Source organism: Dendroctonus ponderosae, unplaced genomic scaffold (assembly GCF_020466585.1).
Source record: "Dendroctonus ponderosae isolate FM_Combo_2020 unplaced genomic scaffold, Dpon_F_20191213v2 Dpon_F_20191213_211, whole genome shotgun sequence".
NCBI lineage: Eukaryota > Metazoa > Arthropoda > Insecta > Coleoptera > Curculionidae > Dendroctonus > Dendroctonus ponderosae.
Window position 1 is genome coordinate 1 of NW_026018288.1, and position 27,900 is coordinate 27,900.

The 27,900-nt window shown below is 36.2% G+C and overlaps 1 protein-coding gene across 1 annotated transcript; it reads left to right on the plus strand.

The window, feature by feature from the left end:
- The first annotated feature begins 2,603 nt into the window (after positions 1-2,603).
- LOC125503645 (neuroligin-1-like) lies at positions 2,604-27,577 on the plus strand. Its single transcript, XM_048664365.1, has 8 exons — positions 2,604-2,788; positions 2,846-3,332; positions 8,738-9,014; positions 19,916-20,062; positions 26,689-26,838; positions 26,894-27,030; positions 27,080-27,277; positions 27,330-27,577. Exons 1-8 carry the CDS (start codon positions 2,604-2,606, stop codon positions 27,375-27,377), a joined length of 1,629 nt encoding a protein of 542 aa, XP_048520322.1. The 3' UTR covers positions 27,378-27,577.
- The last annotated feature ends 323 nt before the right edge of the window (positions 27,578-27,900 follow it).

Here is a 27,900-nt window from a genome sequence, read left to right on the forward strand (position 1 = left end):
GTCTTTCTTAAAGATAAAAATTTTTGAGGCGAAATACCCAAAAAGAAGTTTGTAAAAAAATGAATCCGCCTCAACAATATAGAACTTATCTCTATTATCCATGTCTAAATATATGGGTTTATAGCGTTCTGTGACGTCTTTCAGTTTCCATTTTTCATCTGTCTTGGGCATTCCATCGATGGTCTTCAAGCTCGCTGTTTGTCAGTTTCCTGTCGATATATCCTCTTCAAATCTTTCGCGGTTCCCTCTCTTGTCTGCCCATTCACCACTGGCTTCGGGATTAGGTGTTCTAACATTCTTTGTTGTGCGTTGTCGCCTGGACACTCTTCGCATACGGCGCCAGAAATAATTTTCTTCTGCTTCTAGGCGTTTTTCGATCGCTTCATTCAATGGTCACACTTCTATCTCGGAGGTGATTGTGCTTTTTACAGTCGCGTTAGAAATGAGATTGTTGTTCTGTTTGGTGAAGCTTCTGTCCCAAAGTGGTGCTTTTCAGATGGCGAGCGCATTTCTGTCCTGGCATTTTCGGTGTCGAATGGTCGCTCTTTTTGACTGATTTTGACTCAGAAATTTATTTTTTGTTTTTTGGTAAAATTTTTTCAGGGATCTCCCAGTTATATTTCGACTCAGATCGGTGAGGTACAGCATCCTGGTTACAAAGCTTTTGATCCTATGAAGCCTGGTGTTATCTTCATTTCTGAGTGTTTGTAGACACTCTTGATGGCTTGGTAGATCTAAATTTAAGTTCAGTTTCTCAAAATTGTCACGGAATTTTCTTAATAGAACATTTCCTTTGGCTTTTCCAGCTCCCCAGCTAAGAGATGGATTTATTGGTTGATTGCCATCTTTTTCTCAATAACTTGCGTTGGAGTGAATATTTGGTCCACCACTGATCGACCCGCACAAAATCCAGCTAGTTCTTCTGCTTCCATTTCTTGGTATTCTTTTTCTATCTTATTTTTCAAATTTTTTCCGTACATTGCATGTGATAATGCTTGTGATCACGATGCCCCGATAGTTTGCGCATCTAGACGTCTCCCATTTTTTGAATATAGCGCTCATTTGCGTTCCATTGCTTCCAAGAATGACGTGGGACCAAAAACACATTCTTCTTGCCTATTTCCAACGAGTAGTACTCGAAAGTATTCTGAAAAATCGAGTTTCTGAGCCTTTTAATTTTTTTCAATTTTCTGAGCTTCTGATTCCTTCGATAGAAGTCTTTATTCTTTGACACCTTTTTCTCATGCATCTTTTTTCTTTTCGCACATTTTCCTACTCTCCAGTGCTTGTGCCCCTCTATATTCTGATTGATCTTCTGGCTTTTTGAGTTCAAGTATTTTTATTTTTTCTCTCCTGTCATTTATTTACTGTCCTCATTCCACCGAAGCTATTTGTTCTGATTGCCCTTTTTGTAACTTCCTGATGTTTTTTCTCATTTTTCTTCGATCTCTTTTGGTATAACTTTCTTCTGCCCTGTTTTTCGAGGTTTTTCAGATTAAATCGTGACTCGTCATTATCTTCTCTATTCTTCGCTTCCTGTTTGATTGTCTGGAGTCTGATGTTTGATCTTAGTTAGATTTAATCTTAGTAAGCAATTCCAAATGTTCATTATACATCTTCCACCCTCAACTTTGTTTGCTGTTTCACTCCTACACAGTCTATCATGGATTTTAGGTTTCGTGTATTTTGAATCCCTGTGTGATTCTGAATCTCCTTGTGTTGACAGGAGCGATTTAATATTTTTGGTCGTTTTGCGGTCACATTGCGTCTTTCTCCGGTGTTTTTAGTTATTTCTCGATCTCTTCCATATTTTCCTATTCGCCTATTAAAATCTTCAAGAATGGCATATTTTTCTGCACTTTCTTTCCACTCCCTGTTCCCCGGTTGCTTCTTTAGGCACGCCGCTATGGAAATGATCGTGTTTTCCCAGGCAGAAATAAATAAATAAATGAACAACGGGCAAAGAAAAAAGTCGTCGAGAGGGCAAAAGAAAAAGCGGACACTTTTAATTGAATTAAAATTTAATTTGAATTCAGATCGGTCTAATGACACTCGGGCGTAATTGCAAACACTGAATAAATCCCTTGAAAAGATCCTCGTATTAATTATCCGCGACAGACGAATTGACACAAATAAATCGGGAAATTAATGAGTTGACAATGGGAACCAACAATTTGTTTCCGAAGTTCCACGTCGGTTTCTTTACAGAGTTCAGACAGGAATCGCTCTAAATTTAGTTGGGGAATCGTCACCTATAATACAAAGAAGTAGACTACACCGCGAATGCACAAAACAACTGATTTGCCTGGATAATTTAAAAAACCTTCGGAATAGTCGGCAGGCATAAAACCCCAACAAATCCCCAGAAAACAGGCATTTTAATGAGCCGAACCGAAACTGTGCCAACGAAATCCCGATACAAATTTTTAATTCACTCCGGCGAAACTAATTTTTCAATTTAAATGCGAACGCAACTTGAGTCTCTTTAATATCCTGTAAATTCTGAACAAACAGACCTCGAGTAATTGCGCGCCTCGGCTCCCGCTTTCTTAATAAACCACTTGACACCACCCTCCAACAGATTAGTGGTGAAGAGGAGTTTAATGCGATTTCCTCCCGAAGGTCTCTTCCAGAGAGTGATGCTGTTGAGTGGCACGGCACTGAGTTCCTGGGCGACCGTCCATAATCCCGATAGTTTGCGGTTGAGTGTTGGCAAGCAGATGGGCTGTTTGCCTCAAGATTCCAAAGCTACCGATGGAGCGGACATTGCTCCTTGCATGAGGTCCAGGTTAGTAACTTTTGGTTTGTTTAATTCCACAGACAAAAGGGGAATATTTGATTGCAGGCCGATTGAAGCCATTCAAGAGCTGCAACTGGATAGTGTGCGCTTCATGCCTCAAATCGCCCCAGCTCTTCCAGTCGACCCAGAGTCTTCGGATCCGGATTTTGCGATGGAGCATGCAAGCGACTCCTTCATAACTTGCGAAGTGATGCTGGGAATCACCACAACGGAAAGTTATGCAGACTTTAACGCCAACGATATCCAGTATGGGTTTGAGGAGGACCATCGGAACCGAGTGCTGCGGACTTACATCCGGAACACTTACGTGTACCATTTGAACGAGATTTTCAGTGCAGTGAGGAACGAGTACACGGACTGGGACAAGCCCATTCCGCATCCCATTAATATTCGGGACTCCACCATGGAGGCTCTAAGTGATGGGCACACAGTGGCGCCGGCTGTTCGGGTTGCTTTCCTCCATGCCCGGCGGGGTGCCAAGACGTACTTTTTCCATTTTGGGTACCAGACGAAAAACAGCGACTATCCCCAGGTATGAAAATGAAGAAGTATGGGTTTGGCTCGATTTTAACTGGAATTTGCGGACTTATTACTCAGATTTTGGTTTTATTTGGCAACGGTTCCAGTTCCGGATTGCTACTGGATTTTGCCTTGAAGGGCGACTGAAAATTATAAAATTTTACCTAAAGTTTTATCACTTTTTGTCAAACCTGTTACTGGGTGATTTTCATCAGTGAAAATCGTTAAAAGCTAAAACTCGCACTTTTACGCCATTTTAAAGATAAACATTTGTCTGATTACGGCTGCAAATGTCGATTTTCTCGAGAACTTTCCCCACTTGTGCTAACATTTGTAGATTTTTGTTTATATTAATGCATCACATTTGCACCGATTTGTGTTAAGTTTTCGCCATTTTATAGACAAATAATGGCCCTGATGCTGTTTTTGCACTTTTACGAAATATTTCCAGTTTCAAAGTTGCACTGTAAATTTTCCACCAGTTCAGTCGCCACGGCATTTTCGAAAAATTTTCAGTTCAAATTGCGATTGGTTATAAGTTGTACATACTTTCCTTACTGTGTTTCAATTTCAAATCAAAATCAATTCCTGGGCTTCAGTCATTCATTGTCTCTAATTATCAATTAAAATACGTTTTGGTGTCTTCCACCATCATCAGCTTTTATGTGTAGCGTTGTTGCTACTTTAAGCCTTGGCATATATTTGAAAATATATGCCAAGGCTTAAATGTAATTAAAGCTGTATGAAATCGACGAGTACCGATTTGCTCAAAAAGTTCTTTGATTTTTGCTAAATTTTACAACTCTGAAGATGGTAATTGTAAAAAAAAAGTTTTCGCCATTTACTAGGCAGATAATGGATCTACTGCTGTTGTAAATGTCGACTTTTCGAATAATTTTTCACACTTTTACGAATTTTCTCTAGTTTCAATTTTTCAATTCAATCTTCTTCATTTTATTTGTCTGGCATTAAAAAAAATTATTTCGAATTGCGCTTGGTTAAAAGATTGATCTCATTTATTTATTGATGATTGATTGATTGATTGTTGTTGACCTTACTTATTATTTTCTAGAAGAAAGGTTGCTTTGCTCTATGAGATCTCCGAGTACCTATTTGCTCAAAAAGTTTCTGGATTTTTGCTAAATTTTGCAACTGTGAAGCTGGTAATTGCAATATTTATTGCGTCAAGTTTGCACCGATTTATTTCAAGTTTTTACCATTTACTAGATAATAAAGGCTCTACTGCTGTTGTAAATGTCGATTTTTGGAATAATTTTTCACGCTTTTGCGAATTTTTTCCAGTTTCAATTTTTCAATTCAATTTCCCTTCATTTCATTTGTCGGATATTTAAAAAAAAAATATTTTGAATGGCATATAAAAGGTTGATCTTATAGATAATTTTATAGAAGAAACCTTGCTCTATGAGACTTGCAAATACCGTTTTGATCGAAAAGTTCCTCGATTTTTGCTAAATTTTACAACTCTGATGCTGCTTTTTAGCTATTTATTGTTTGAACGGATTAGTTCAACATTGCCTCACAAAAAATATTTTGCGTTTTACCCTATTTTGTAGACAAGAGACGACTATAATGCATATGTCGATTTGCAAAAGCAATTTCCACACTTTCGCTTATTTTTTTTTGTTTTCCCCGTTGCACCTACATTTTTTCTTTCGTTTGATTCGTCATACCGTTAAATTTGATTTTATTTCAAATCGCAATCGGTTAAAAACTTCGTATTTAGATCGTTTTCTAGAGCAAATATTGATCTCTTTGATGCCTCAAAATGCCGATTTGCTCAAAAACTGTGACAATTGGAGTGATGATTTCGATTCCATCTCCCATCTCCCCAGATTGGTTCAAAATTTTATCACATAAAATTGGTAAAAATCAAACATCAAGTCTTTTCCCCATTTAATGGACCAAAAACGGCTCTACTGATATTTTAAATGCCCATTTTTTCAAGCAATTTCCACACTTTTGCAAACTATTTTAAGTGTGCAAGTTACAGCTGTACATTTTGCACCATTTTATTTGTCGGGTGGCTGTCAAAACAGTTTCCTCTAAAGTTGCGGTTCGCTAAAAGGTTGCGTGAAAGGTAATTTTATAGAGGAAACTTTGCAAAGACCAATTTGCTACAAAAGTTTCTCGATTTTTGCTAGATTTTCGAAAAGTTGGTAAGTTTGTTTGCGAGTTTATTTTATTGCGTTGTTTATTTGGAATTTCTTTAAAATTTTATAACACAAAGGGGTTAACAATAAAAAATCAAGCTTTTTTACTATTTTATATCCAAGCAACAGCTTTACTGCTATCTGAAAAATTTTGAACATTTTTATAAATTTTTTTAACTTTGAAAGTTGCAACTGTTAATTTTTCTTCAATTGTGACTAGTGAAAAGGTTGACGATAGGTAATTTTCTAGAAGAACGCTTGCTACATGAGGTCGATTTTCTGAAACAATTTCCACACTTTTGCTCAATTTTTAACAGTGAAGGTTCCAACCGCAATTTGTCTATCATTTCATTGCTCAGTCCTTTTAACAATATTTTCATTTCAAATGGCAACTTGTTGGAAAAGATAGCTTGCAAGCCATTTTCTGGAGGAAAACTTACTCCGTGATGTTATCAAATACCGATTTTCACGAAAAATCCCTTGATTTTGCCGAAATTATAACAGGCGATTTTTAGTCCACCTCTCATAATTTTAACACCCAAAATTGTTAAAAAGCAAACAACTCACTTATTCGCCATTTTATGTACAAAAACTGACTTTATTACTACAGCAAATGTTTGTTTACTCTAACATTTTCGTCACTTTCGCAAGATTTTTCACAATGAAATTTGCGAATGCAAATTTTTCTTAATTTGCCAAAAATTGCCCTTTCAACCTGCGATTGGTTAAAAGGTTGGCCTGTAAGTCGTTTTCTAGAGAGAATCGAGCCGTATAAGACCCTTCAAATGCAGAATTGCTCAAAAATGTCCTCGATGTTTGGCAAATTTTACAATTGCAAGGTTTGTAATTGCGATTTTCCTTCAATGTCGTTTGAATACATTTTTTCAAACACTCCATTTCGCGAAGAACTGGAAGATTCACGTCTACGCTATGAAATAGCCATAACTTTACTGTACGCAGGTTGAACAAAAAAAAATATTAAGAATTTTTCCGATTTTTACCAACATTTTCAAATTTTAAAGTACGAATTGTTTTGTATCAATAAATACTGTGAAGAGATAGAAGATCACAAAGCTTAATGAAGAAAAATTGCCTCTATGTCGCCCTGAAATTAAGATTCAGGTGAAGGGTTTGATCAATTTTTATTAAAATTTTCCAGTTTGATGGTATAATTACAAATTTCCTTCCGTCTCGTTTGTACGGATTCTTCAAAAAATTCTTTTTAATAGCCCGAGCCTTGCCCTACAGATGCTCTAGAAGAGAAGTTATTCAAAAATTTGCTAGAATTGTGCCCACATTTTCCAAATTTCAAATTTATGCGTCAATACGAAGTCATGATGAAAAGTTTATGTTTGCACCCTTAAATGGAGAAACCTTGCCTCTATATGGCCTAAAAGTGGAAATTCAGTCAAGAGTTTTAGCGATTGAAGCCAACATTTTGCAATGGTGTAAAAAATGGGACTCTATTCTAAGAAGAACGAGGAGGTCCGTGCTTACGTTTTTCAATCGGAAAAACTTTGCTCTATGCTTTTAAAAGGGAATTTACTAAATACTTTTCTCGGTTTCTGCAAACATTTTTGACCAAACATTTTTTTAAGACATTTTCCAGATTTTTTCAAACATTTTCAAATGTGAAGACTATAATTCGCAAGATTATTTTCGATTATAATGATTCATTGCCAATCAAATTCACCCCACTCCATGAAGAAAATTTTGCTCTATCTGGCTTTGAAATGACGATTCAGTCAACAATTTTTAAAATTTTAAAAATTTCTTCCGAATAGTTTGCAAAGAAATATTTCTGCTGCTCAAGACTGAGTTGAGGTATCAGACTGATGTTCTCGTTGCTTTATGCAAAAACCCATGCTCTATCAGGTTGGGAAATGACGATTTACTCAAGAAATGTCTCGAGTTTTGCCAAAATTTTGAAATTTCAGTGTTGAAATGGAGTCCTTTCATCTTACGAAAAATTACTTACTGAAACTCGACTTATAGTGGCAATATCTTTGCTCTGCTTTTGCTTGCGTTTGATCTAAAATTTATTTGATGTTTCCTACATTTTGTCCTAAGTTTGTTCCACACCATTTGCAAATTTCTTTTAAAAATTCAGATTTGCAATTTTACTGAATGAGCAGACGATGTGCTAGACATTAGGACAAATCTGGATCGGAACTCCGAATTTGTACCAAATTCAGACAATTTGGAGATTTGCATTTTCCGACAGTCGAAAGTTTTTAAAAAATTTTCCTTCCGTTTGAAAATTATGTCGCTTAAGACTGGGGCGAGGTAAAGATCGATATTCACGGCATTAAAGAAAAAAAACTGTGCTCTCTGTGGCCTGCAAATAAAGATTCTACAAATAATTTTGTTAATTTTTGCCAGCATTTTCTAGATAAGATGTTTTACAAAAAAGACTGGTTAACTTGCTATTGGCGATTTAATGCCGATTTTTGGCCTTTGTAAGATTTGGTTGACTAATTGTGGACTCAAAATTCAGATACCAATTTAACTAAAGAAGCCTCTGGACCACGCATTGCTCTATTTGCTCTCTTAAAATTGACAAGTTTTTCTTACATGGTAGATGTCATTTTCCTTTTACCTCTGTTGCAAAGCGACTTTAAATTGGTAACTTGAGGATCAGACGTGTCCAAAGGCTAGTGTTGAAATTGCTCGATAACTGATACTTTTCTCGGTGCCGGCGACAGATTTTAATTTAATCTATAATTTCCTCAACTTTTTGACAATTTTTTAAGTGTGAAAGACGCAATTGGAGCTTTTCTTCATCGGTTTTGTGAGCTTTTTGCAACAAACTAGAATTCACGCCATTTGATAGAGGCAACTTTGCTTCAGTTGCTCTGGAAATGTTAATTGGCGCAAGAACCTATACGATTTTAATCGTCTAATAAAGAATTTTTCCCTATATTAAAAAAAAATAAATAAAAATATTTGCGTTATTTTGCAGCAAAAGCTTTGCTCTATCGAAGAGGGAACCATTAGCGCTCTGGATGGAGCCAGAAAACACGTTTATCTTGTGAAACATTAATGATAATCGATTGTAAACTTTGATTGTTGAATTTTGTCCTGCGTTTTTAGCAATTTTATATATATAATTTCTATCGCAAAATTGTGAAGTTCGATGGCTTTTTGCAATTACCATTCGTCTCTAAATCTAGCAAAAACTCACCCAATTTACCTTTCAACAATTAACAAAAATCTATACATTTTAACCAACTTTTCTGGTTCTTAGCGCCTAGGCAGCGTGAGGGGCGAAGACTTAACTTACATATTGGGGCTGCCGCTTGTAGGAGGACTTCCCTACTTTCCTCAGAACTACTCGAAGCAAGATATGGGCGTGTCCGAAGCGCTGCTGAACTTTGTGAGCAATTTTGCTAAGAGCGGCGACCCGAACGCTCCTGGCATCCACAAAGAGGCACCCGATTATGGTACCCCTAGGGAGAAAACTCGCTATCGAGGCCTGACTTGGGACCCGTATGAGATCGGTACTCAGTACTATCTGAGCATAAGTAAGTGTTGAGATTTTTTCCAGTCAATTTCACAATCAATGTAAAATGGGCCCCATTTTACAGCTTTTTAGAGAAATTATGTTTAAGGAAAGTGTTTTGACTGGTAAACAAACTTTTGCCTTTGTCAATGTTCAAAATTCATTGAAGGTTGAGCTCAAAACTTTTACTGTTTTTTAATGAATATTTTCATACATAGATACATCTTCAATTTGGCCCAAACGAGAATCGGTCAAATAGAGAAAAAACATACAAATAAACAAGCAGCAAACTAAACATTCGCAGGAATTTTTGTTACTTTTTCAATGTTCCCCGGATTTGGGCCATTAAATCTCCAAATCCAGTTGATTCCCATTGAAGTAGATGAACCAGAAAAGTCGTCAACGGAATTAGAAAAAAGGGCGGCTTAACCGAATGCCGAAAACCCAATTAAAAGTTTCCCAATTTCCAGATAACCCCAGCTCCCCCCTATTTCTTCACTATATTCATAATCTCTTAATTGCGTTTGCTGTACATTGCCATCAATAAATCAAAAGCAGTGGCGCTACCGCAAAATACTCCGCAATGTGGCTGGTTTCTTAAGAAAAATCGCTATAAATAATGCGATTTAATGGACCCCTTTGCAGGTTTTCTAATCAAAAGTGCCACAAAATCGGCAACGCGGCAATTAGATGAATTGTAAACAAGCACACAAAAGGGTTGCAAATCGTCGCCGCCAAATAAATTTGAATTTTTCTAATGCGGAAATTGCCCGCACGCAACATTTAAAAACGACTTTTTCAAACGCGACCCTAATTTGTCGACTTTCCGGCGAATTTCACTGGGTTTTGCCAAAACGGGCTTTATTGCGCGAAAAATGCAACCGAATCACACTGCACTAAATGGCTTCTGAATTTGTGATTGTGCCTGGTATGGGGCACTCGGTAAAAATTCGTTTTTTGGATCTACTAAACACTCAATTATTTTGCAGAATTTTTGCAACAAATTTTCCATTTGCGGACTAAAATTGCAAGTCCGACTTCGACGCCAATTTTTAGACAACACCTGCTCTTTTGTATTGTGAATTTGTCTTTATAACAATATATTATTTTAATTTCAAAGACTGAAATTGCAGTGTTTGTTTAATCTCAAAATCCTCAAACGTTTTTTAACCGGGACTTTTACGCCATCCTATAGACAAAGGGTTATTCTATTGATATTAGACAATTTGATTTTCTCATGCGTTTTCCCGACTTGTGCAAAATTATTGTTAATTATTTGTCGATTGCTGCTGTAAATTTTTCTGAATTTCATTTGCCAGGGCGTTTCCAAACCCCTCTTAAAATCGTAACTTTTGAGCTATTTTATAGGGAAATGATGCTTTATAATTCCTGCAATTTGCGAGAAAATTTCCCGGATTTTTGCCAAACTTTACGACTGTGAAGCTTGTAATTGCGGTTAATACTTTTTTCGTTTCTGCGGATTGTTCCAACATTTAAATGCGAGATTTGCTCCATTTTATAAACAAAAGGCAAACATGGTTCAATTGCTTTTATAAATGTCGACGCGCTTATGAATTTTCCACACTTTCGATTAAATTTTCATACTTGAAAGTTGTAATTGCTATTTTTCTTCCCCTTCATTTGTCAGGGAGTTTTCAAAGTGTCCTTATTTAAAATTATGAATAGTTAAACTGTGCAGCTCTGAACCGTTTTCTAGAAAAATCTCATATGCCAATTTGCTCACAAATTTCTTGAATTTATTATCAAGATCCTTCAAAATCTCTTGATTGAGAATAGATGGAGGGTTCATCTTTACGCTCTATAGAAGAGGCAAGTTTCTGGCTTCGGAAATGGCGAGTTAGAAGATCGGATTCACACCATTTAATGAAAAATGCTTGGCTAAACATACATGGTCTGGAAATGAAGATTTACTAAAGATTTTTTTCCAAAATTGTCAAGTTTCATTGTTATTACATTTTTAAGTTGGAAAAATTTGAGCTCAAGAGTGGCTAGAGCTAGATGGTTCATGTGACACATTTCAAATTTTTCAATATTTCAACAAATTTCCAAACATTTTCAAATTTAAGTAAAGCTTATTAAATTCTTTATCCGTTTGCAAAAATTATTTTGTTTAAATTTGTACTCAAAATTAAAAATGGTTTAATTAATAGCAAACATTCTGCTCTAAGCAGATTGCAGAAAAGGATTTACTCAATCATTTTCTCGAATTTTACCCCCAAAAAGTCCCATTTTTCGTTCATTGAATTTGTAAGATTCTCTTTTAAAATATTCTTAAGTTCTTAATTCTTAAAAAGTTTCTTAAGGAAAGTCCCAAAATTTTAGAGTTTGAGTCAAAATTTCTTCCACCTTGCTTGCACGGATAAAAGAATGTTTAACTCCAGATTGATAAGAGTTAGAAGGTTGAGATAAACACTATTTAATTGCAAAATTTTGATTCTCTTTTGAGACAGTGTAATTACAACATGTACAGTGTAATTACAATCTAGAAAGTACTCCACTAATGTGGAAAATTTCATTAAAAAAGTCACTACTTCTCCCTGAATCGGGAGCCATCGTGAATCTTTGCTAAGCATCGAGCAACAAATATCAACAGCTGAAAAAATCGTAACACTAAATCCACAAACAATGGAAACATGTGCCGACTAGCAACGGAAAGAGAATAAGTGACTTTATTACTGCCAAAAATCTCAACAAAACGCCAAATGTTTCTTATTTTTGACGAATTTTCTATTCGAATTTTCTTCTGCTGGACCAGACCGCAAGCAAACATGCCCAGCTTTAATCCTTTGGGCAAAAGTACACGCTATGGCCTGTAACCGGGAAAATTTTGCTTAAAAACACTTTCTCTCCCACGCTATTGAGAAATGTTCCACCTTTGCTCCGTGTAAAACCGCACTTTTAACTCGAGGTTGAGAAGAGTTTGAAAGTTGATCCTTAACGGCAAAAATGTTGCTCTAAGGCAAGTATAGAAGAGAAAATATTCAATTATGTTCCCGAATTTTGCCCGAATCTTTTAAAATTAAAAAATTGTCATTGTTCTTTTATGGAATTTGTAAGATTTATTTTACAACTGTTTCACTAAAGACTGAAACGGGTTATAAAGTTGGTATTCACACCGTTTAATCATAAAACCTTCGCTTTATCTGGTCGGAAAATTATTTAAATTTTTAACTCAACATTTATTATTTTTTTCTGCCTTCTTTGCATTTTCTTTAAATTTTAACTCAAGATTGAGAAGAGTTACAAAGTTGATCTTGAACTTTTGCTACAAGCAAAGTGTAGAAGAAAATTTCCTCAATTATTTTCGCTAATTCTCTCAACATTTTCTAATTGGAAAATTCGAATTGAGCATTTTCCTCTAATTTCATTTGATGGATTTCTTTCTCTCTGGTGAAAGTATTTCATGAAACGTCGATTGGGTTTAGAAATCAAGTTTTATTAACAATCTTTTCTCAACATTTTTAATGTGCGCGAACTTTATTTTGAGAAGAGTTCAAACGTTGACATTCACGATATTTAATACCAAAAAATTTGCTCTAAGCAGAGTGTAGAAGAGGATTTTGAACTCAAATTTGAAGACGGTGATTCTGATTTTCTTTTCATCTCATTTGTCAGATTTATTCCGTAGACTTAAACGACTCAGAACATTCACATTTCCATCATTCCAGAAAGAAAATGTGCCTTTCGTAGGGCCTGGCAAGAAAATGTATTGAAAACGTTTTTCGCTCTTTGCAGATCAAAAACGTTTGATGTTTAGCAAATTTTGCAAATGCAAAACAGTTTTTCTTTCATCAAAATACAATTTCCAATTCCACTTGTAGCTACCAGGAGTAGGCAATTAAGGCCGTTCGAAACTAATTAAGGCTCTTACGATGGATATTGCAAAAGATGGAAAATTTCCCGATTCTTTTAGCGAGTTTTTCGCGAACAAAGTCAATCCCATCCGTCTTTCGTTTCCAGTTTCCACTTTATTCACGTACGGAGCTCGAGCTGCAATACTTTAAACCCTCCGTCGTTTTGCTAAAGAATACAAAACTTAAAGTCGATCAAATTCGCTGCCGAGTAAAACTTTGCCGCCCTAGTGAAACTAAATCGATTGGATTCTATATTATTAGCGCGTTAGTCTGGAAATTTTCCATTGGTTTTGTTCCGATTTAGTTGGCTAAACATTGTCACGGTTGAGCAATTTACATGCAGCTCTTCGCAGTGCATTAATTGACCGCACCTGGTAGACTGCACCTGTGGTTCAAATCCATCTTGGCTGCCATGGCTACTGCCAGATTCCACCAATCAAGTGCATGGGAATTGGCGGTAATGACTAGCTGGTGTTACGAGGGATGTTCATAACTTATTAGTTCCTAGATCATTTCCATCAACTGGAACTGTTATTAAATTGTTCTGCCACTGATAAAGTCGATAAAACCTCTTGAAGGAAACGAGCGCAAAGGTTGGCCCAAGACCTGAACACGCTGATTATAATTCTCAATGAAGGCTTAATCCGCCCATCTCCGCCTCCTCATTCCCTTAGCGCAACGAACTTTTGAATGATTAACTAAGCAGGTAACGGGAATTTTAGAAATAGTTGGGAATCCGCAGTTTCCACCTGCCTCTAACCAATTAACGAGCCCGGTTAAAACGCTAATTTATTGTTTTTGTTCTTCGGCGTCAGTTTTTAGCTCATTTGCGATTCCTCAGTTACTTTAGAAGTGAAGTAGTTGGCAAGTTGTTAAGGGTGAAGGTGAATTGGGAGTAAATGCCGCAGTTATTTACTGAACAGTTTGAACGGGTGAAGAGTTTTAATTGTTCGTCTGCTTGTTTGTGTGAACAAGTGTCCGAGAGATTGGGACATTGTGGAACCTCTCAGAAGGGGGTCCTGATCCCGACGTCCTCATAAGTTTGAGCAGATAACAGCATTTTTCTCCTTCTCCAACTCGGGAATTAATTGGCGATAATGTGCAGGCAGTCATTTCCAGTAAAACCGATATCAGACGACGAGAATAGGCCAAGCCAGTGTAATCCGTTCCCAATTGCGAGTAAGATGGGGCGGTAATTCGAGGCCAGGGTTTATCAATGTTCCAACTGAACAGGCCCCGGCTTTGGAGAAATTTAATTTACTGTCCTTGTCCATGATTTATCGTTCGTCTGCCTTAATGTTGCTGGTTTATTTGGCTTCGCGGCCTCCTCTCAGCCAACAGTTGATTTGCGTAATGAGTAAAAATGCCTGTTCTTTGTTTGCTGCTTTCAGGCGTTCTGGCAAAATTCCATTAGCGCCTGATTGTATGCTCATTTTTTCAGGTTTGTTCATTTCGCCTGTACAGGTTGATTCAATTTTTATGTCTTTTAATTACATGCTTTTTGGAGGAGCGCTGAAGGACTTTAGAACAAATGTAAACAACGTCAGTTTCGGGGTTTAATTTCAAAATTGAAAAACGTGTGCGGCCTAAACATTTGCGTTCTTTATAGGGAACAGGCAAAGCGGTTGTTTGAGCGCGGAACAATTTCAGTTTATTCCAACTGCATACAAAATTATGCTCTGCTGGAAGTCAGCAACATTCAAATGTGCTCTAGAAGCTTTCAACAACCACGTAGAAAATTGGGCTGTGGAAAACTTAAAACGTGTAACAATGTCGAACATGCATAAACGTTTCCCTGTTTGGGGAAACTGACTAAATCTATCAAATTCATAACTTAATGCTTTAGTGATGAAAGATACGAAGGAACAGGCTATTTTGGAAGTGTCAAGACCGTGGAAGTTTTGGAGGTTTCTGCTAAATGTTGCGCAGTATGAACAAAATCAACCCAAATCGTGGTGAAAATAATATTTATAGAAGTAGATGTGAGTAGTTCTGACTATCTTAGTGATGAAAAGGAAATGCTCAAAGGCATTGAAGCGCTCAGTATTTAAACACTGAACCAAAGTATGTGTAATGTGCTGATATGGCAAAGCGAGTTTACAGCCAATTTTTAAAAAAATTGTAAAAAACTGTTGAAAATTGCTGTGATCATGGCACCAGCAGGATTAATGGATCTTTTGCATACCTATCCGAAAATTGCGGTATTCGCCAATTTGTTTGTTGAGGGCTCAATTATTGAGCCAAAGTAGCAAACTTGCGCCAACGCCAAATCGCAACTTTTTAACTCGATTTTCAAAAATTTGCTGCAATCTCGCCAAAATAGGAGCTAAACTCAAACTCACCAAGTTCATAGTTTCAGTTTTACCCTATCCAATCGCATGAACAGCAATATTCTAGTACAAACCGACACAGTAAGGCGAGTTTGAAATTTAAATTTTGAAAATTTGTGAAATGTATACAAATTGCTAGAAAAATTCCAGTTGCAGATAAAATCTTTAGAGCAAAGTTCTTTGTCGATTACTCTAAGTCGTCCAGAAAAAAGTCATTGAACCAAATCCTGAAGCAGAAAAGCAAACTTGCCGCAAATTTTTGAAAATAAAAAAATGTTTAATCAATACATTGGATGAAAATAGCACTTGCCGAGTTAATGAAAATCACTTTTCTTCGTCTAAAGGCGTCGACAGCTACGCTCTGAAAAAATCACTGATCATAAATTTATTTTTGAATCAAAGCCTTCTAAATATGCTAATGCAGAAGAGCAAGTTTGCAAGTATATTTATGAAAATTTGTTCTAAGTCAGCTAGAATTCAAAGGGAAAAAATTTAATTTTTCAGGTGGGTAGAACGCATTTTCTTCTCTAGAATGAATTCGGAATGTCATACTTTGGTCTCTTTAATGTGCTAATATAGAAAATCGAAGCGCAGCCAATTTTTTGAAAAAAGTTTGAAAATTGTTTAAAATTGTTGTGAACATGACACTCACAGGATTAATAAAACATCTTATTCCAAAGTGTATCCGAAAACTACGGTCTCCTCCAATTTGTTGCTGAGGAAGTAATTACTAAGCAAAAGTAGCAAAAATGCGCCAAAGCAAAATCGCTACTTTCTGACTCGATGTTTACAAATTTGCCAGAATTTAGACAAAAGTGCAATTAACGGAAACCTTGCCGAATTCATAAATTCAACCTTCCTCTATTTAATAGCGTTAAGAGCTGTGCTATGGTGTATTTAATTCCCGAGAAATAAATATTTGAACAACACCTGCAAAATGGTCTGGTACAGAAAAGCAAGTTTGAAGTCAACATTTTGAAAATCCGCAAAAAAAATCAAATTTGCTCTCAAAATTTAAGTTGCAGTTATCATTCAGAAAAAAGTTATTGAATAAAATTCTGCTGACACAAAAAGAAACAACTGAAAAAACCAAATTTCAAAGCCAAAAATATTTAACCAAAGAACGGTGAAAACAAAACTTACCAGGTCAATCGCATTATTATTATTAGCATTATCCCATATCTAAGGGCATCAACTGCTATGCTCTGAGAAAACTCGTTGAAGAAGAATTACTTTTAAATGAAAGGATTTTCTGTATCTATGTTATATTCTGGTACAGAACAGCGAGATTGCGAGATTAAAGATTAGTCGAAAATTTGCAAAAATTAGCGCTTAAATTAAAATTTGTCGTGATGATTGCGTACATTTTTTTCTTTTCAATGAAGTAAAAAAGTACGCCCTAAAGTAATACGCCGATGAGCAATTAAGAGTTGAACCAAAATCTGCCAAATGTGATTTTTAAGCGACAGTTCTAAGAAAATATGTGAAAAATTGCCCATAATTAATGAAAACAGAGGAAAAAGGGAAAAACACCTTCTTGTATTCGATGACGTTAAAAACTGCAATCGGTAGCCTGTAGGCGATCAGGAATCAATTACTGAAACAAATGTAAAAAAACGTGAATTTCTTCTGGGTATAATTAAGAAATCAGCCAAAAGCGTAAGGCCTAATCTTGCGTTCTGTACGGGGAACCGGTATAGGATTTGGATGAGCTGGACAAAAAACTGTTTTACTCAAACTGCATGTAAAACTATGCTCAGTTGGAGGTCTTACGACAGTTAGGAGGCTGAAAAAAAACTATTTTCGACCTCAACCCATATCAAAATTTTCTCTAAACACTTTCAAAAACCACATTTGAAGTTGTGTTCTTGAAAAATGAAATTAATAACAATTTGAAAAGTGCGTAAGATTTCCTTCTTTGGAGAGACTTACTAAACCAAAAAATCTGAACATAATTTACGCACGAAATCCACATCGTTTTTTTGTTACAAGCAAATTGGTTGTTCTGAGCTGCTGAAGCTATACTGAAGGTTAATATTAAGGCTTTGGAGGTGAAGGATACGGAGGAAAAGGCTGTTTTGGAAGTGTAAAGGCCCAGAAAGTTTTGAAGTTCTTTGCTGAATTTTTGGCGATCCACCAAAAATCCACCAACATCGAGACAAAAATAATTCTTAGATAATTAGAAGTCAGTTGTTCTGGCTATCTAATTACTTAAGAGGCAACGCTCAAAGCCATTTAATGCCTCAGGATTAAATAATTGAACCAAAGTATGTTTAATGTGTTGATATAGAAAACCGAGTTTGCAGCCAATTTTTTGAAAAATTGTTCAAGAGTGTTGAAAATTTCTGTGAACATGGCACTAACAGGATTAATACATCTTTTGCGTATCCGAAAACCACGGTATCCGCCAATTTGTTGTTGAGGACTTAATTATTGGACCAAAGAAGCGAAAGTGCGCCAACGCCAAATCGCAACTTTGGAACTCAATTTTCAAATATTTGCTGGTCAAAAACTGGCCAAAATAGCAACTAAACTCAAACTTGCCAAATTCATAGCTTCAGTTTTCCTCTATCCAATCACATGAAGAGCAATGCTCAAGTAGATTTAATCGATGAGTGCTCATATTTCAAAAAAGTTTACAAAATTCTGTTGTGTTTTAAAATGTTTTAAAATGTTTTAAATTTCTCAAAAATTAATGAAAATTGTCACTAAAATTACAGTTGCAGTTACTAATTTGAGCAAGCTTATTCTATAACCAATTACCTAATGAACAAAATATTAAAAATGCGCCACCGCAAAATCGCAACTTTCTAACCCGATGTTTACAAATTTGCTAGTAGGGCTGAAAAGGGTAAGTTTTACTTTAAAACTTGCCGAATTCATAGAGCCCACCTTCCTCTATCTACCAGTATTAAGAACGATGCCATACAGCATTTAATCCCTGAGAAATAGATTTTTGAAGAAAAAATTTGCAAAATGGACTAATACAGAAAAGGAAGTTTCAAGTCCACGTTTTGGAAATCCGCAAAAAAAATTATCAAAATTGCTATCAAAATGCAAGTTGCAGTTACAATTAACACTAATTTTCTCAGTCGAATGCTCTAAGTGGTTGAGAAAAAAGTTATAGAACAAAATTCTGCTAGTTTCAAAAAAGCAACTGAAAAAACAGCAAAATTTTTTAACAACTATTTTTTAGTTACTTAAAAAGAAATGCTAGAAATTAACGAAAGGAGGGATCAAAATAATATATATCAAAATGGGGCCAAGTTTTCCCTATCTAATAGCGTGAACACTTAGACTCTAGTCTATTTAATTGTCAAGGAGTAAATGTTGAAAAATTGCTTGCTAAATCTGCTAATAGAGGAAAGCGAGTTGAAGCCAAAATTTTGAAAATTTGGAAAAAATTAATCAAAAATGCTTTCAAAATGAAAGTTGTGGATACAGTTGAGCGCAATTTTCCCTGCTGAATGCTCTAAGTCGTCTAGAATTTCTACCAGAACAATTGAGATGGTGCAAAGTTTGGGTCTCTTTAGTCTTAGTTTACACCCGCTGCAACGTATACTCGCTACAAATAAAGTGAATTTTTGCAACAAGTATGTGGATCAACTAAAGTAAAATTTGTGCAAAATCACCAACATTCGGAAAAAAAATGTAAAACTTTGTTAACTTTTTTTAGGGGTTAATATACAGGGTTATTCACGCTATACGGCACGGACGTTTGCGGCTAAACCGTTTGTTTTTTGCAAACTATTATTTGATGAATCCACAGACGCCTATCGGGTGCACATTTTAGAAATATTTTTGTAACGTACAGAGTGTCGCAAAATCTCTAAAAGTATCAAAGTTGTGTTTTTCTAAATGAAATACCATATATATTATTGCATTTTTGGATTCTCTGAGCATTGTGCACAGAACGCCTATTTGACGTATTTTGTAAAAAGGCAAAAACTTAGCTATTAACGTCTTAATACCATTCGATAAGTAATTAAAAATTGCATTTCCTGGTATGTTAAAAAATATGGGGTTGTATTAATCAAGTTAGAGCCAATTAAAGTTCTTATTTGGTTAGTTTAAATTTGTGGATATAAAATGTTATATCTTGTTACACTTCACTATAAATTACGCTTACATGACTTAAATACTTATAAAGTATTTGACACGTGAAAATTAGACTAGATTTTGATTAAATTCGTATTATTTAAAAAACCTTAAAATTTAAGCATTGTAAACCTTATTAAAACAGACACTTATTTCGTTCAGCAAATCCAAAAATGCAATAATATACAGGACATTCCATGTAAAAAAACGCAACTTTGATTGATCTAACCTTTAGAGCCTTTGGGACACCCTGTACATTACAAAAATATTTTTAAAATGTGCGCTCGGTAGGCGTCGGACAATTCATGAAATAATATATTTTTTTAATCAAACGGTTTAGCCGCAAACTTCCGTGCCGTATAGCGTGAATAACCTTGTATAGCCGAGGAATTAAACAGACCTGGGCTTTCTCGTCAATATGTTAGTAGCTACCGTAATTGCCTCATCATTTTTCTATTGAATTTTTATTGCTTTACTACTAACAATCATACAATTATTTTTATTTATCAGTCGCGTATCTTTGAAATCCCTCTACGTTTCTGTGTGGCATAATGGCACTTTCACCCTCATTTGACTCGCCCACTTGTTCAACAATTCTCACATTGGAAATATTCTTGCAGCCCAAAAACCAAAGATGAAAAGCCACTACCGCGGGCATAAAATGGCTGTCTGGTTGAACCTCATTCCTCAACTGCACCAACCAGGAGACGAAGACGTCAGCATGCGGCATCACCACTTTTATGAACGGGAACCTCACTTTTACGCAGGTAAGTGTGTGGTTCCGCCCAAAACCCAGTTGAAACCAACCTCCAGGTTCCTCCAATTGAACCCCCCTAAATGCAGGAAAGCATTGCAAATTCGCCAGTTTAGGCAGGCGAGCAACGCGGAACAACTTTTTAATAGGACAGACCGAGAAAAGCAGCCGCAATCTCGGCTGATAAAATCCAATTGGTTTATAATTCGATTTTGGACGGAGTTTCATAATTTTTACGATACTTTATCGTGTTACAGAAAATGTAATTTGCGCGAATGGGGGCGGTCTTTTCTTTGCCTCTAAACAAGTTTGGGGAAATCGGGAAACAGATTTTACGCAATAGCGATTATATAATTCGAACTTAGGAATTATTGCGCCTTTTGTGCGCCTTCAGGCTCTCAATAAGTGCAAAAACAGACTTTGTAAATATTTGGGTCTCTTTTATCAGCTTGGCTCGATCTGGAAGTCAATTAAGCATTGGTTTTGCTGTGAAACAAATTATTTTCAGTTTGCATTTTGTCCATTAATAATCATATTAGTAAAGAGGTTACAGAAAAAAATATATTAACTGGGGGGGATTGATTAATGGGCTGATTCAAAAAACTGAAACATTTTGAAAATGGATTCCCGATTTTTTCAGAAACTTTCTTCCAAACAATTTTTCTTATTGAAAATGCACACTGTGAGTGAAACGAATTTCAAAGTGTGACCTTTTTCCAGTATCGGACCGTTCTGGAAAACGATTTCCTGGTGTTGTTGTCTAGACCTACAAATTTTAATATTTATAAATTTTATGCTAAATTGACGGTTTTTATGCGCATGGGGATCAAATAGGCTTTTATTAAATGAACGCGGAATATATGGAGAGCACTTTGAAAAGTAACCTATTTGAACCGCTTTGTGGGTGCTAATAGAAATTGAAATATTCGCTCTCATGAGAGCCTAAACAAAATGGTTTTTCTGTCCTTTGTAGCTAAAGCAACAATTTTTTTAGGATTGACTTAACTCGTTAGTGCAGTTTCTCCATTTTGTAAAGCAATTTTGAATGCTGTCCAGGTTTCTTTGTACATTTTTCAATTGCCTTATTGCCAGTGCTTGGGATGTGAAAATAGCCGTATCATCTGCATTTATGCAGCACTTTATTCGATCAGAGGAAATCTACAGTGTAAATTGAATAAGCGTCCCGGGTGAACATCTTCTGTAGCTTCGATCAGGCATAGTTTTGACTATCCGATGATAAAAGAAAATATCTGGCGAAAAGAACAGTGAAACCATGCAAGACTTTGAAAATTTTTCCAGTCATCAGATTGTATCCTGGTGCTCTTCTAAGATTTAATTAAGATTAAATGGGTTTTGAGAAGTTTAGGAAACTCAATTTTGTATTAATGCCTGATAATTTTCTCCAAAAATATAAGTTTTAAACTCCTTCTCCAGGTAATCTGCAAAAGTTTGAGCTTTTTGTCTTTTCTCCCTCGTGTCTCATTTCAGAGCCACTTTTTGACTTAGTTTTTCTTTCTGGTTCCCTCAGAGGTAAGGTTTGGTTTTTGATCGCAATTTTCTCAATTTTAAAAGCTCCTTTCTTTAAGATCCAGTTGTAGTTCAATCGCTCAAACAGCTTCAGTTGTCTCCATCGTTGACTAGGTTTTACCAGAATTAGAGAAATTTGCTACTTGGCTTCTTACAGATTTCGTAGGCCTGTTTCTTCAGAACCAGGCCAACTCTTGACTTGGAAACATCTTAGAATAATGTCATAAAACGTGAATTTTCACACAATGTATAATCAAATTTTTCTCTTAGATGGTTTGCTTAAAGCTCCATTTTAGATTTTAGTAGCTTGGTTTGCTTTAACAGGTTTACCAAATTTGCAAGTTTTTTAAACAGTTTTAAAGTCGATTTCTCAAAAATCAGATGTGATATTGAAATCCAAAACCTTAGTTTAATCCGACGGTAAATCTAGCTTTTATAGGCCAAGCAGCAGAAATTTAGCATTTTAATTTTGACGAGAATATTTGTTATTGGCTACTTTGGTCGTTCAAATTTTAAAACCCTATTTTTCAAAAGCCAAGAAAGAAATCCTCCGATGTTAAAATGCTTCAGTCTTGTGCACAGAGTTCCAATTAATACACTTTGCGACTTTTACGTTGTTGTCGCAAGTGGTTTGCTCATAATAAATTTTAGTGCTTATAGCAAATTTGCCCAAATTGACTTTTTCGGATACATTTTTAGAGTCAATTTTTCAATAGTCAGACAGGCTCAGGCTTGGCTCAGAATCCATTTTTAGAGTCTGAGCACATTTCTTCTTTTAATCATTCCTGTCTTATTAATTTGTTAGCTCAATTTCTCCATAATCAGTGCAAATCTTAAAATGTAATTGTTAGTACTTTAGCAAGCAACTTTAACTTTAGGCACACGATGAATTTAGCTTTTATCCCAATCGGTTAACTTTGACGAGAATCTTTACAATTTGATATTTTGTGGCTAAGTTCTAAGTTCTATTTCTCGCAAACCAGGTTAAATATCGCTGTCTAAATATTATGAAATAGTTAGAACGGCTTCAGTTTTCGCAAGTTGCGAGTGTTATTTTGTTGCCTCAAGGGCCCTGCTTAGAATGAATATTTGGAGTTTGATTCAATGATTTCATTTTCGATATTTTTGTTGTAAATTTTTATCTGCCATTTCTCAATAATGAGAGCAGATTCGCTGTTAAGTCGCCCTATTTCTTCAAGCCAGCTTCGCCTTAAAAGCACTCACTGCGATTTTTGTATGAAAAGTACAATTAATATACTCTAGTTTTTTGCTTCATGTCTTGCCCTACTCAACGACAAATTTCACGTTTTTGCACTGGTTAGTAGAAGTTAATTTTTTGGTGTTCCCTCAAACGCTGTGATCGGAACGTATTTTTTCAGTCAATTTCAGTCTCGTTTTTGCAGTTTCTTGTTTTAGTGCTAAAACCTAATTGCTTAACTTCGACGAGAATCTGTACAAGTTGATACTTTGTGCCTTCGCATTTTTAAGCCCAATTTCTCACGAACCAGATCAAATCTTGCTGTCTCGATTTTATCAGATTAGCAATCAGCTTCAGGTTATGCAGGATTTAAGTTTCACTTTGTCCCCTGAATCGCTTTACTCAGAATTAATATTTAAAGTTTGAGTTTTTTATTTGAATTATGTGATGTTTTTTGTCTTTATTTTTATTGTTGACAGATCCACCTTAATTCGTCAAGCAAGATTCAGTTTAAAAACACTCTGATTTTGGTTTTAAAATTCAGCTGTAACTAATTATTTGACTTTGAACCGATTCTTCTCATGTTAATACTTCTTCTTAATTTCTGAGGCTTCTTTCCTGAGTTGTTTCCTCAAGTTGTTACTACAGCTTCAGTGCACATAGTGTAAATTTCTCTTTGCGCTCTAAAGCACGTTGCTCAGAATTGATTTTCAGAATCTGGGCAAATTTCTTGTTTTTACCAGTTGTTTCCGAGGTCAATTTCTTAATAATCAGGGCCGATCTTAAAATGTGATCTTTGTAATTTATCAAACAAACTTAACTTTGCCACACTGTAAATTCCGTTTTTGTTAATCAAGCAGTTTCCGAAAAGCTGATCGTTTAATTTCGACGAGAATTACAACATTTGGGGCTTTGCACCTTACACATTTCTAAGCTCTATTTCTTAAGAACCAAGTCAAATTTGAGTGTATAAGTCTAATCAGATGATTAAATCGGCCTCATTTTACGCAAGGTGTGAGTTTTGCTTTGTTCCCTAAAGCGTTTTGCTCAGAATTAATATTTGCAATTTGCGTTCATTTTTTTACTTTCGATTTTTTTCTTGTACATTTTTAAGCTCAATTGCTCTATAATCGGAGCAGATATCAATATTAAATCCCATATACTTCATAAAGCAAGTTTCGCGTTACATTGTGTTTCTGGTTCGCACAGTTCAATCAGTTTACTGAAAACCAGTTATTTTATTTGGATCAGAAAGTTCACATATTCACACTTTGTCTCTTATGCCTCTCTATTGTCTATCTCTCAAGACCCCGATAAACTCTTGACTTCTAAATGCTCCCAAGTTGTTAACGCAGCCTCAATATACACTGAGCGTGAAATTCACTTTATTCCCTGAATAGTTTTGCTCAGAATTCATTTTTGCAATTTGATAAAATTTAGGCTTTTTGTGATTTCTTTCGCATACCCTTTCTACGTCAAATTCTGAACAACCACTGAAAGTCTGAAAATCTTATCGTCTCGAACTCATCAAAAAAGCTTCACTTTAGCGACAAGCAGTTTGCGACACTCTAATTATTTAACTTTGATCAGAATCTGTCTAATTTTCAACTTCTTGTCCTGCACATTTAAAATACTTTTTTCTCAGAAACCAGGAAAACCTTTGATGTAAAAGTGTTGTTGTTCTTCAAATTTGCCCAATAATTATATAAAATTTACGAAAACGTCTAAAATTTTCTTCTTAGAGCCTTACACATTTGGGCTTGTTTCTTAACAACACGGTCCACGGCAATTTTCACTTATACACAAAGTCATTTGCACATTGATATCTCAAGTGGGTTGCTCAGAATTTATTTTTCAGCTCTGGCTAAAGTTTTCTTAAAAGATCCTATTCTTCATAACTTGTTGTCTTTCCTTCTGTTCCCTTTCTTTAAGGGCCAGGCCACGCACCAAACTGTGAACAATTATGAGTTGTAAAAACCGCTTCTCGTAATACACAGTGCAAATTCCACTTTGTTTTCGCAAGCCGCCTACTCAGAATTAATTTCTGAACCCTAAGCAAAGTTTCCACAATTTGCCATTATCTTCCTAAAATATTTTCCACTTCTGTTCTTTATAATCAGGGCAAAACTTGAGATTTAGTCGCCTTTAGCCCGCCAAACAAGTTTAATTTTTATATGCCAAAGTTGATACATTTTGTTGGAATTTAATTATTTGCCTTTGGCCACTTCTCATTCAATAGTTTTTTCTGGCCCCGAAAAACCAAAGGCTAAGCGTGATTTCCGAGTTGTTAAAACCCTTTCCGCTTGCACAAAATGTGAATTTTCCTTTGCTCTCTCAAATTAATCGCTCTAAATTCACTTCTGTACTCTGTGTAAATTTCACCTAATTTGGCATGATTTTTTAGTCACTTTGAAGGTCAGTTTCTCAATATCTATCTAACAGCTGGGGAAAATTAACTTTCAAAGTGGATAAGCTCTGATTGTTTCAAGCGATTTGGTTTCTGTTAGAAGCGTTAATGAGCCCCATTTGCTTTTTATCAGTCAAGGTTTTTGGTGGTAATTAAGCACATCAGATAAATTTTCTACGGGGTGGCAAACAAAGCATGCAAAATTTTGCTCCTATTTGCACAAAAAAAGTTCCAAAATAAACCAAATAGCTCGAAAGGTTAATCATTTTTGTCCATCTCGTTTTACTGGGTGGTTCTAAAAAATCACCTTTTTGGTCTCGCATAGATAATTTTTTTCTTCTTGGGCCGACTGGCACGATCTGGACCTTATCTTGAAGCTAAAACTTCATAGAGAATTTGAGACATAAATACAGCGGATGCATAAAAAATTATCAAAATAGTCAAAATTGCCCTCCAAATCTGTGATTCTGGCAGGTTTTCCACTAAAGTGAAGTTTACTATCAAATATTTCGTTAATTCCGGTTTACTAAATTATTACCCTCTCAATCACGCTGTGAAGTTTTAGCTTCAACATGAACCATCAATTTTCAAAATCGGTTCAAGGGAACAAAAATTATCGTTTCAAGACCAAAAAAAAGTTGGGCAAAAAAATTTCAAATTCAGTTTTGCATTGCATCATTTGCCACTCTGTAGAAACTTTCTGTGAAGCATAATTTGTTAGCAAAAACACGCACTAACCAACAAAGAATTGCGCTAAATAACGCTTCAAGCAGAAGTAAAATCGCTTACAGCAACCAGAGTGAACAGACTTTATCCAGTTCCAAAGTTGTTCCAAATTTCCCAACTCTCACATTGATTTGTCAGACAAGTTTCCGTTGAGTCACATTGCGAGTTTCCTTTTGATCGTTCAATCAGTTAAGAATGTGAATTAAATTCAAGGTGAAACGCAATTTTTAGCATGCAAAATAGGTGGCGTCTGTAACATTTTCTCACCGGGTTGTTAAATCCATATCCATTGCAAAAGATCCGAACTGCACTTTTCGTCTAAAATCAATAATTAGCGAGTTAGTGAAGGTTTCCCAACCGGTTTCCAAATATAGCAAATTTTTCATTAAAGAGTATCGTGCTAATCCCGGAAAAAGTCGAATTTTTCTCATAAAAACAATCCGTTGCAAAAGTAAAATTTCCATGACTATTGGCTTCTATGGAAATGCGACTACTTCATGCAGCTCTTGGAAGATCGAAACTTTTCCCAAACTATTCGAAGTACTGCAATAGACCCCTAACCCAAGCCATAAGGATGTGAAAAACATCCCCTCAATCAATTAATTACTTCCGATGAGAACTAGAACTTTCTGCTGTCGTTCAACATGCCGCAGGATTTGCGACACTTTCCAGCAACTTGGCAATTAGCTTAAGTGCAGGCCTGGATGATGTACGATGCTCTTTCCCCTGGATCGATCCTGCATTGGTGCAATGAATCATAATAGTATCGTGTGCATTTCAGGAGCCGTTAGAGTTGAATCGTTCACGCGACTGCCGCCCGTAATGCATCCTGCTTCCATGACGGATTCGCAAATGATCGGCGACAGATCTGGACATACGGATTGTCCGCCTGTAAGCACCGCTGAAGAGAACGACGACAATGAGGAGAATGGTGAGGAAGGCAAAAGCCGGTGGCTAAGACTGCTTAGGTTTGAGGACTTTTCCAGATAAAGAGCAGGAGAAACTGCTAGAGCAGCTGACCACTCCGCACTACAGCTACACCGCCGCTTTGGGTGTTACTATTGGGATTGGCAGTCTTCTGCTGATACTCAACATGTTGATTTTTGCAGCAATTTACTATCAGGTGGGCACGATTGATTAAAAGACTCCTTTAGTAACTCGATTTTTTGCAGAGAACCAGAGATCTGAGATCTGAAAACCAACGCTCTCACTCAATCTCCAGACGCTCCCGCGGCACCTCGACTCCTTCAACGGAAGAAACAATGCCGATGTCGCAAAGACTAAGCACTCCGGGCAGTAGCGCACGCCAATCCCCACTAGTCCATAGACGCGACATGGAAATGGCCGAAATTTCCCTGGGTTTCTCCACGGTCCGTCACAGTTTCCCACCCAAACTATCGTAAACGTTTCGATTTGTTTCAGAGGAGCAAAAAAATCTTTAAACGACCCACACCCAGCTTGCTGTTCTAGTGGCTGGATGGTGGACGTGTTCATTTTCAGTGCGAGCATTTTCAGGGACTCGTGGAAAGTGTGCAAACGGGACAATTTCTTTCCTCAGTTCTGCCCTAATGTCGTCGATGGCTATAATGTACGGGTTTGAGTGTGACTAGATCTAATTTCTGTTCTATTGAACTTTTCGAACCCTGAAGGTGAATACAAACTTTTGTTTACATCGGTGTTTTTGTTGCCACTAAGGTACAAGGCAAACCAATTTAATAAAAGGGCCCTACCTAAATTGAAAGGGACAAAAGCGGGTTGTTTTGCAGTCAAAAACGCAGTCAGGTTGGATCCAATGAGTTTGTAGTTTCTTAAGCTGAAACCTGGATTTTAAGGCCGAACGAATTATACCTCAAAATGAAGTTTTAATACTCGCTTGCAATTGACTATATTAAACTGTGAGCGAGTAAAATTTGAAGACAACTAATTTCTGGGCAATATTTTGGGACACCAGCAGATTTCAGGTTGGTAAGAAGAGGAGCAGGGCTCCAAGGAG

Excerpts from the sequence above, each read along its gene's own strand:
- LOC125503645 (XM_048664365.1), top strand. The coding sequence starts at position 2,604 with ATGCGATTTCCTCCCGAAGGTCTCTTCCAGAGAGTGATGCTGTTGAGT. Across the intron at positions 2,789-2,845 it reads GCTCCTTGCATGAGGTCCAG|GCCGATTGAAGCCATTCAAG; the intron begins GTTAGTAACTTT and ends ATTTGATTGCAG. Across the intron at positions 9,015-19,915 it reads TCAGTACTATCTGAGCATAA|CCCAAAAACCAAAGATGAAA; the intron begins GTAAGTGTTGAG and ends ATATTCTTGCAG.